Consider the following 9,616-nt stretch of genomic DNA (forward strand, 5'->3'; position numbering starts at 1 on the left):
AAGTCTGAAACTAACTGGGTATAAAAGGAAGGAAGGGAGGCCAGAGTCCAGTGGAGCAAATAACCAGGAAGGAGCAGCCGGAGCAGGAGGACTTAAATTCGAGGCCACCCTGGGCTACATGGTGACATTTCCTCGTAAAAACAATAAAACTCTTTAGATGAAGTTTTGTGGATGGGTGTTTTGCCCGAATGTATGTCTGTGCACCTTGGGTGTGCCTGGTGCCCACAAGGTCAGAAGAGTGTGTCAGATGCCCTAGAACTGGAGTCACGATGGGTGTGAGCTGCCATGTGGGCACTGGGACTTGAACCCGGGTCTTCTGGAAGAGCAGCTGGTGCTCCTAACTTCCAAGCCAACTCTCCAGCCCTGAGGTCTTTAAAAAAGAAAAAAAGCAACAGGAAATGGTGGCTTATACCTGTATGCCTTGTCTCAAAAAGAGAAAGTTTCTAATGCCAGCAGGCAGATCTCTTTGAGTTTAAGTTCAACTCACTATGAGTTCCAGGACAGCCAGAGGTCTACATACTGAGACCCTGTTTCAAAAAAAAAAAAAAATCAATCTGGGCGGTGGCACCTATCTTTCAATCCCAGCAAGGAGGCAGGTGAATCTCTGAGTTCCAGACCAGCCTGGTCTACAGAGTGAGTTCCAGCACTGCCAGGGCTACACAGAGAAACCGTCTCAAAAATACCAAAACAATCCCATAGTAATGGGAACAGGGACTGTCTCTGACATGAACTGATTGGCCAGCTCTTTGATCACCTCCTCCTGAGGGGGGAGCAGCCTTACCAGGCCATAGAGGAAGACAAGGCAGCCACTACTAAAGAGACCTGATAGACTAGGATCAGAAGGAAGATCTCCCCTATCAGTGGACTTGGGGAGGGGCATGAGTGGAGAAAGAGGAGGAAGGGTGGGATTGGGAGGGGAAGAGGGAGGGAGCTACACGAGGGATACAAAGTGTAGCTTTGTATAATAAAGTGTAATGAATAAAATTTTTTAAAAAAAAAGCTAAAAAAGAATCACCAAAACAAAACAGAAGGTACAAGGAAGACGGCTAGGCTGACCCTTTTAGTAGTTTGCTATACTGTCCTAGTGTTATTGGGGTTACAGTCATGTGTTTTGCAAGCTACTCTTTAGAAGTGTGAGGTGTGACATGTGGTCAACTTGTTTGGTGTGCATGTATGTGCATTACAGTTCAGAGGTTGACAGCTGTCTTTCTCAATCACTCAACCTTTTTTTATTTTTTCGAGATAGGGTTTCTCTCTGTAGCCCACGCTGACTAGGCTGGTATTGAACTCACAGACATCAACCTGCCTCTGCCTCCCAAGTGGTAGGATTAAAGGCATGTGCCATTATGCCCAGCTTCAACATTTTTTTAAATATATGTATTTTTTAAGAATCTAAATCTTTTTTGGATTTTTAAGACAGGGTTTCTCTGTATAGCCTTGGCTGTCTTGGGATTTACTTTGTAGAGCAGGCTGGCCTTGAATTGAACTCTGCCTGCTTCTGCCTCCCTGGGTGCTGGGATTACAGGCTTGGGACAGGCCTGGCTCCATGTTCAGCTTTTTAAAGACTTCCGGGGATTCAAACTCATGTCTTCATGCTTGTACAGCAAATGCTTTGCTGAAGGAGTCCCCTGACCCTCAGGCAGTTTCTAAGCACTGCTCCCCTCTCAAATGAATCAGGAATGACCAGGTGCCAAGGCAGAGACACAAGGAGCCTGTGTACCTTCCAGTGCAGGGGAAGCCGGGAAGTAGGATGTGCTGAGACCAGAGGGCAGGTTGAGGGGCCCAGAACTCAAAAAGAAGCAGTTCAAATTGGAAATAATCTTTATAGCAATAAATCAAAAACCTGACTGTAATTCCACCACTATGTACAGCCTGAAAATCTTCAACCAAGCTTCCCTTTTCCCCAAAAGCAGGCCTCCAGAGATACAGGCCCCTCCGCATTATTGACTTCATGCTGAGATGGGGTCTAGCCCATAGTTCAGCAGACTTACCCAGAAATTCTCCAACAATCAATTTATTGACTTATGACAGCACTTTAAAGTCAGATGCGCCCATTCTGATGAACCCAGCACAAACCCCAATCCACCAGTGTTCACAAATTCCCCTTCCAGAACCAGGGAGCTCAGGCTGTCCGGCAACGGCAGCTACTTCCACCACCTAACAGGCGGATTGACTGCGGAAGCCTTGAGGGACCCATGGCTAGACTGTACCTTGGTCCCCACCCGCAACCTAACTTGTAATGTGGGCACCAGGGCTCCACAGCGCAGAAGAGACCACCCAGCAAGCCCAGGCCCTCTTCAGGTTTGCTTGTAAACCTGCGGGCAGCTCTGCGCTGCTCAGCCTGCAGAGAGGGCCAGGACACACCACCTGCCGTGTGCTCTCTACTTTGGCAAAAGAACAAAATCACCAGGAGTTTTAAGAACACGAGTAAACTTCAGGAGACAGAAAAACAGAACAGCAGCCTGTACACACAGCCAGGCCACCCCAGTCAACCTCACTAGGTGCTTTCCCTTGAGAAGGCAGAAAGCAGCAGCCTTTCCTAAGATGACAGGAGAGCCAGGGGACCTTCCCTTCAAGAGAGAGAAGCTCTAACAAGGCCGGGGGGCTGTGACACTGGATGCCTGTCAGCAGCAGGGAGAGAGCTCAACCCGAGCGGTCCAAGTTCTTCCAGAGACAGCTGCCGAGTAAGGTTCATGGATCTCTTGGGAGGGACCTGGACTTGAAACTGCATGGTGGCTCTGTTCCTGTGGGCTGGGGATGGGAGCTGAGGGACAGAAAGCCCAAGCAGGCTCAGCCAGTCGGCAGTGGTAGCCAAGACCTCAGCCCTGGGAGGATGGAGGAGAGCAACCATTTATAAAGGCCCCAGGTCAGTGTTGGTGGCACTGGACACCTCGGCGCATGAGTGTTCACAGGAACCTACTCAGGGCTGTCACACAATAGAATTCCCTGTCTGCAGAGGTGGGGGAGAGACTCCCAAGAGCTGCCTGGCAAAGGAGGAGTGGCTCTGGCCCTCACTGGGCACAGCCAATAGCAAGTGTGCAGTCACTGGAATCTGAAGGCCCCAAAACACTGAGCTGAAGTCCACACACATCTGCTCGCCAAACCCTGTCAACTCCACATAGGCAGAGGACAAAAGCGAGCTTGCCATCTCCCAGCTGTGGCCCAGTCACAGAAGTCACCCACACTCTTGTGCAAATCCAATGCCAGGACAGAGACCCGCTGCCCGACCTAAGGCTCAGTTCTAAGGCGCCAGCCGGACAGGTTGGAAAAGAGCCAAGGCAGCTATGAAGGGGTGGAGAAAGTTGAGCGCAGAGTAGGGCAGAGGCCTCCAGGACATCACAGGGCAAGGAGGCAGCACTTGCCACGGGCGTGCTAGTTCCGCAGGGCAGCCAGCCTGGAAATCAGCAAAAGAGATTCTGGTAAGAGAGGCAGAGGGGACCAGCAATGCCGTGTGCCAGCGCTAGACATGAGGCCACTTAAGACTCAGGTTTCAAAGTTGTCCTGGAGTAATGGCGAAAAGATGCCAGAAACAGCCATGTGTTGTGGCATTCTGAGGAAGGGCCAGTCTCATGGTCCCAACGTGCACTCCAGACAGGACACTAGAGGCAGGATTATGGCATTCCCTCAGGCAGGACCCACCTCCGAGACAGCTGGTCCTCCTGGCTGCGCACGGAGCTCTCGCCCACCGCAGAGGCTCCCTCTGGAAGCTGGCTGAGCTGGTCTAAGACCTCCAGGCCATTTTCCTCAGCAATCTGCACAATGAGGCTGTCAACCTGCTCCTGAGGCGTGGTCAGCGTGGTGGCAGAGCTCACGGAATCCTCCATTACCTGAGGAGAGGTTCACTCTGGGCAGAGTGGCCACGGAGAACCCCGTGGCACCACGAAGCACACTGCAACTGTTCTGTTTGTGGTGGGTGGGTCCACCTGCACTCATGTGAAGGCCAGCGGCTAGCATAGTGTTTTCCCAATTCTGCTTTCTACAAGGTGGTTTCTCACTAAACCCAGTGCTCCCCATTCCAGCCAGGCTGGCTGGCCAGCAAAACCCTGTGTTCACCTGTTTTGGGCCCCTAGCACTAAGTGGCCATGCACCCAGCTTTTATGTGGGTGCCAAGAACCCACACTTGTGCCTTTAAGCTTGTACGAGAAGCACATTACCAATGAACCATGTCCTCACCCCACTGAGGCTCTTGCTCACTCTCCCCCGATACCACGCTCTTTTTACAGGCTTCTCTCCAGGAAGCTTTTCCTGGCTCCCGGGCCATTCCCGTCCCATATCTAGCCAGCCCCACCTCAGGGGCCTTTCTGAACTTCTATGTGGTTGTCTATCACATGAGCCTCCCCAGAAAGGGCTGGTGTACTGTCCCTCCTGTCCCCCAGGGCTTCCTGTGTCCAGCTCAGCCCAGCCCTCCATCTGGCCTTCCACAATGACCACCTACCGACGTGTGCACGTCCAGGTTCTGCACCTGCTGCTCAAACCTGTCCATCACTGCAGACACCTTCTGAAGGTCCATGGCACTCAGGGCCTTGTCCAGAGCTTTGGTCACCTGTGCCATATTCTTGGTCACCTGTAGTAGGATTACAGATAGAAACAAGGTTAAAGGTAGTCAAGGGCTGCAAGCCAGGGACAGGTCATCAGGACTCTCGGATGGGCCCCCGGGCCTCAGCACAGTCACTTGAATGCAGCTGGTGATGCAGTGGAATTATATGGGTCTCCCCACTTTGAACTAGGAGGAACTAACAGGCCCATCTAACTGCCAGGATGTGGGATGAAGCTATGGGATCCAGGCTTTCCTGAGGCCTTCCTGTGTCTAGTACCTAGAGGTGCAGCTTCCCTCTACTTGAGGCTGCTCTAATTCTGGCCACTAAACTCTACAATACGTGGCCACACAGCTTTGTGGTCTAGCACTTACCCCCTTCATGGTCACAGCTGTCTGCACCTTGGAGGCTACTGCATCCACACGGGACGCCATGCGGAGCCAGTTCACGCCTTCATTCTTCTTGCGGATGGCATTTTCAGCATACACGCGGGCACACTCCACATTTTTCTGCTGAAGGGCCTGAGATTCACAGAGATATATTCATGGAGGAATACTTGTCAACAGCCTGAATGCCTCTCCAGGGTATGGTTTACCTTGGAGATGGCAGGAGGCTTTCAGTTTTCCCTAGGTGTAATCCTCAGAAATGTGTTAGCCTTGTAAAATTGCAATGGCACCATCTGGAGTATGGGTATCCAGACAGACGGATGGCACAGACCAGCCCTTGGGGGTCCAGTTCTACCACTGCTGTTCCTCCAGGCTACATCTGCACAGGAGAACAGTGACAAAGGCCAAAGGAATGGGAGGTCCAAGCAGGGTGTCATGGCCTTAGAGCTGCTCTAAAGTGCTGTTCACATCTGGATGCTCTGGGACCAGTCACCCTACTTTGCCTTCTCCTCTATCTTTAGGACCTCCTTGCAAAAACCTCAGTGAGCTTCCACCTCTGCCCGACCCCAATATCAACGCCTCTCCCCTGATCCTGACACCCCCGGCAGCAGCCCTAAGGAAAGAAAGCCAGTAGAAGCAACTGGGAGACATGGCACATACCTGTAATCAATCCCAGGACTCAGGAGGCAGAGGCAGGTGGATCGCTGTGAATTTCTACAAAGTGACCAAGGCTACACAGAGAAACCCTATAACTCCCTCATCCCCCAGAAAAGGAAGCCAGTAGAAAATGACACTGGAGCAGGGACAGCTGGAAGGCCACATCTTGATGTTGGAAGGGAGGAAGAAGGAAGAGTGAAGGCCACGCACGAGTTCTGCTCTGACATCGCTGTGGGCAGGGAGGGGAGGGGCTATTACCCCCATCACGCCTGCTTGTCTCAAGTATGAAAGCAAGCATCTCAATCCTCCGAAAGCAGTGAGGACTGAATCACAAGTCTGAACAAAGAAGACACTAAAGTAACATGGGTAGGTGTGTGTGTGTGTGTGTGTGTGTGTGTGTGCGCGCGCGCTAGCTCACTAGCTCTCACCTGCAACCCTGCCAATGGCATGAAGTTAGCCTGGGCTAAACAGTGAGTTCTGAGTCCACCTGAACTACAGTACTCAATCTCAAAAATAAAATGAAATGAAATACAAAGGCAGTGGAGAAAAAAGGAGCCCAGAGCAGAGAACTTCCGTACCTTTTTCACTTTGGCCTGCTCAGCCTTGGAGTCCTTCTCTGCCTTCTTGGCCAGCTTCTCCAGCTGCTTCGCTGTAAACTGAGCAGAAACCACAGCATGCCGAGATGCACAGGTGGAGCCCTCCCTCTACCCTGCACCTCCTGCCTCCTCCTGACCTTGGTCCAACCCTGTGCTAAGCCACAAAGCCTCAAAATGTAAGTCCTGATGGCCACTGCGAGGCTGTGAGAACCTGCAGCAGCTCCAGACACGAGTGCCCCGAAGCCCCACCTGGTTCTGAGGACCCATGTGAAAGGGAGGGGCTGCAAGGTTTCCTAAAACGTCATCATCTCTACACTTTAACCCAAATCCTCCCCCAGAGTGGAAGGCCAACAAGGTAACTCTCACCAACCCAAGGACTTTCAACTCACGGAAAACACACAAGAACCTCTTTCAGGGTACTCAAGCAATGACATGAACTAAAAGTGCTCTCTGCACATATAGCTTCCTCACCTCTTTGCCAACAAGAGGAAATGATGCCAGCATACCTGTGACCCCTCTGGCAACAGAATTCAGGGCTGGAGACCAGGCCCTGGCCACTAGCAAACGACGAGGCTCACACACTACCCTCCTGTAGGGCACATGCCACCACCTGACAACCTGTGTGACACAAACCATACCAGAGCCATGTTCAGGTGTTATTACCTCACTCCTGCCCAGACCCGGAGCCAGGGAGAGAGAAACAAGATAAAGTTAACCCTGACTGTCATTTGTGAGGCACTGAGAGAAAAACAGTGGAAACATGCCATAGATTATGAGGCAGGTACAGACCCCTCTCCCACAGGAGGCACTTTAGTTGCCCATAAAATTCTCATTCAAGCATTTTTAAATTCCAGTCTGTGGTTTGAAATGCTTAGTAAAACACCAAAGCAAGTGTATGTTGCCCCAGCTGTGTTTCTTAAAGATAAGTCTGAGGGATACACTTCTCCTTAGCCAAACACAAAGAGTGGTCCTGAGTCTGGTCAGCAGTGTGAGCCCTGTATGGCTGTCATTTAACTACAATCATTTCCCCACGACTCTGGGTGTCTCAGTTCCAAGTGCCGATGCCACTGTAATTCTTGTCGTTATTTGCTGGTTGCCAGGACAGGACTGGGGAAGGGCGGCTTGGTACAAACCTTCAACTGGAACAGGGTATCTGCAAAGACAGAGGACACAGCTTAGCAGGTGAACTCAGGGAGGTCCCTGCAGCTGCTAGAAGCTGCCTCACGCCTGACAGGCAGGTCAACCGTGCAGTCAGAAGATAGAGCCATGTTAGACATGGGGCTCCAAGCCAGCAAAGACCCTCACCAACCTGTCTGTCAGGGACACAGCAATGGCACCAGCCACTCTCAAAGGCTCACTTTAAGGACAGCTAGGATAATGCATGTAGCTCTTGGCCACGATCAGAACGGAGATGGTGGCTTACAATTCACTCAGCTTTACGAAAGACACTGCATTGACCTGGCATTCTTTGACTTTAGTACCAAACTTAATCTTTAGTGCTTAACGGTTGGTATTGCATGATCTTTCCTTTATCTTCCCAAAAGCAAATAGACAAAACTGGTAATGGTGATAAGGCCTAGGTAATCGAATAAGTTACTCCATGACAGATGCCATTTCTAAGCCACAGCAGAGGCCCAGAGCACGTCCCTACCTGTATAAAAGCCAAGGAAAGAACTCAAATGTGTTTTAAAAACCTAATTGCTAACCAAACCTGCTATTCACTCACAAATTTCAAACAGATAAACTCAATTTCTTGTTTATTTATTTTTGATGTGTTGAGACAGGATCTTGCCTCAGGCTCACTAGGTAGCCAAGGATGGCAGTACTTAGACCTCCTGAGTCTTCTGTCTCTACAGCTTGTGAGCTGGCATTAATGCTGGAGCCACCATACCAGGTAACTGGTTCCATTTCTAAATCTACAGAGGGCTGTGAGACTTGATTCCTGAAAAGGCCTACCCTACTAGTTCAGAATGAGGACACTGAGGGTCTACAGATGTAAAATAAGGCCCAGCAGAGACCTGTCAGGGTACAACGAACTCTGTGCAGCCACCACCCTCAGTGCAGGCCCAAGTCACAGCCAGATGCACCACACCTGACCATGACTCTTAGGGAAAAAAAAAAGACACAGTGACAGGAGGAACAGTATCACCCAGGCATCTCACTAGAGTTAAGACACTGGCCAAGTCTCCATCTCAGTCTGTATTTTCATCTAGACTCTCAGGGGACTGGACTCTGAAAAAAAAAGGAGCTGGGGTGAGCCTAAGAAAAGTTCCCTCTCAGGAGCAGAGCGAACTGTGATGTAAGAAAATCCTTTATTGTTGGGACACAGGGATACAGTATAGAATTCGTGTGTGTTTCCTCCATGACAGTTACATAGCTTTCTACATTTCAGAGAACAGCTTTTAAAAACTCCATTACAGCTGTACTTGGCGGTACACACCTTTAATCCCAGAAGTGGAGAGGCAGAGGCAGGCAAATCTCTGAGTTCAAGGCCAGCTTGGTGTACAAATTAAGTTCCAAGCAAGCCAAGGCTACGTAGGGAGACTGTCTCATGCAAACAAAAACTCTCACACCAGCCGGTAAAGCCTGCATGAGTTCTTTGGGAGCCTAAAGCTCAGAACACTGACAGGTGGAAGTGAGTCAGATCACTAGGGGCGGTTCCCTCCCAAGCTGTTAACCTAAGGACAATGGCAGAACAGGACATGTAGCTCTTACCTCAAGGAGCTACTAGCAGGGAACCCATACGCTACTGCTTGGTATTTGAAATCCTTTGTATTTGAATCATTCCTACTTCTCTGGGTACTATTCAGGCGTCAAAATACGAAATCTTTTCTAGTGCCTTCTGACCACTTCCCAGGGTCCCCAAAGGAGAAACAAAACAAACAGGGAGAATTCGGATCTGGGGTCATTCGGACAAAATTCAGGATTTGGATCCCGGGCTAGGGGTCCCTGGGGAGTTCTGATTAAGGACAAGATCCAGGGGTGGGTAGTGACAGGGGTTTGGAGTCAAGAAGCGAAAAGCTAGATCCTGTTGGGTTGTGGGATCGAGGCCCAGGAGAGAGTTTCAGTTAGGATGTAAACCGGTCCTGGTCAGTATGTGGGGTGCAGACCCAAGGGCAGATTCTCGACGGGGTCTCGAGCTAGGGGCGGGTCCCGGTCCTGATGTAGGGTTCCGGGCCCGGGGACAGGGTCTGGGGCTAGAGCCCCAGGGCGGATCCGGGTGGGTTACTGGTCTGAGGCCAGGTGTCTCCAGAGTCCCGCTCCGAACCCGAAGTGGATGACAGCCCCTTACCGTCCATGGCCAACCGGGCAGCACACCCCTCGGGGCGGCGCAGGGGATGAGAACGTTCGGACCGGCAGTACCCGTGAGGACTTCCGGGGTCGCTGCTGTTTCCGGTCGCCCGGCCTACTCTCGCGAGAAGACGGGGCCGGGTCTTGGGTG

The 9,616-nt window shown here is 51.1% G+C and overlaps 1 protein-coding gene across 1 annotated transcript; it reads right to left on the reverse strand.

Moving 5' to 3' along the window:
• Window positions 1-1,803: 1,803 nt before the first annotated feature.
• Chmp1a (charged multivesicular body protein 1A) lies at window positions 1,804-9,571 on the reverse strand. Its single transcript, XM_055621451.1, has 7 exons — window positions 9,467-9,571; window positions 7,308-7,327; window positions 6,157-6,234; window positions 4,910-5,056; window positions 4,436-4,564; window positions 3,640-3,827; window positions 1,804-3,394 (listed from the first exon to the last, which is right to left on the reverse strand). Exons 1-7 carry the CDS (start codon window positions 9,471-9,473, stop codon window positions 3,373-3,375), a joined length of 591 nt encoding a protein of 196 aa, XP_055477426.1. The 5' UTR covers window positions 9,474-9,571; the 3' UTR covers window positions 1,804-3,372.
• Window positions 9,572-9,616: the final 45 nt, after the last annotated feature.

Source organism: Psammomys obesus, unplaced genomic scaffold (genome assembly GCF_907164565.1).
Source record: "Psammomys obesus unplaced genomic scaffold, mPsaObe1.curated_primary_1811, whole genome shotgun sequence".
Classification (NCBI taxonomy): domain Eukaryota; kingdom Metazoa; phylum Chordata; class Mammalia; order Rodentia; family Muridae; genus Psammomys; species Psammomys obesus.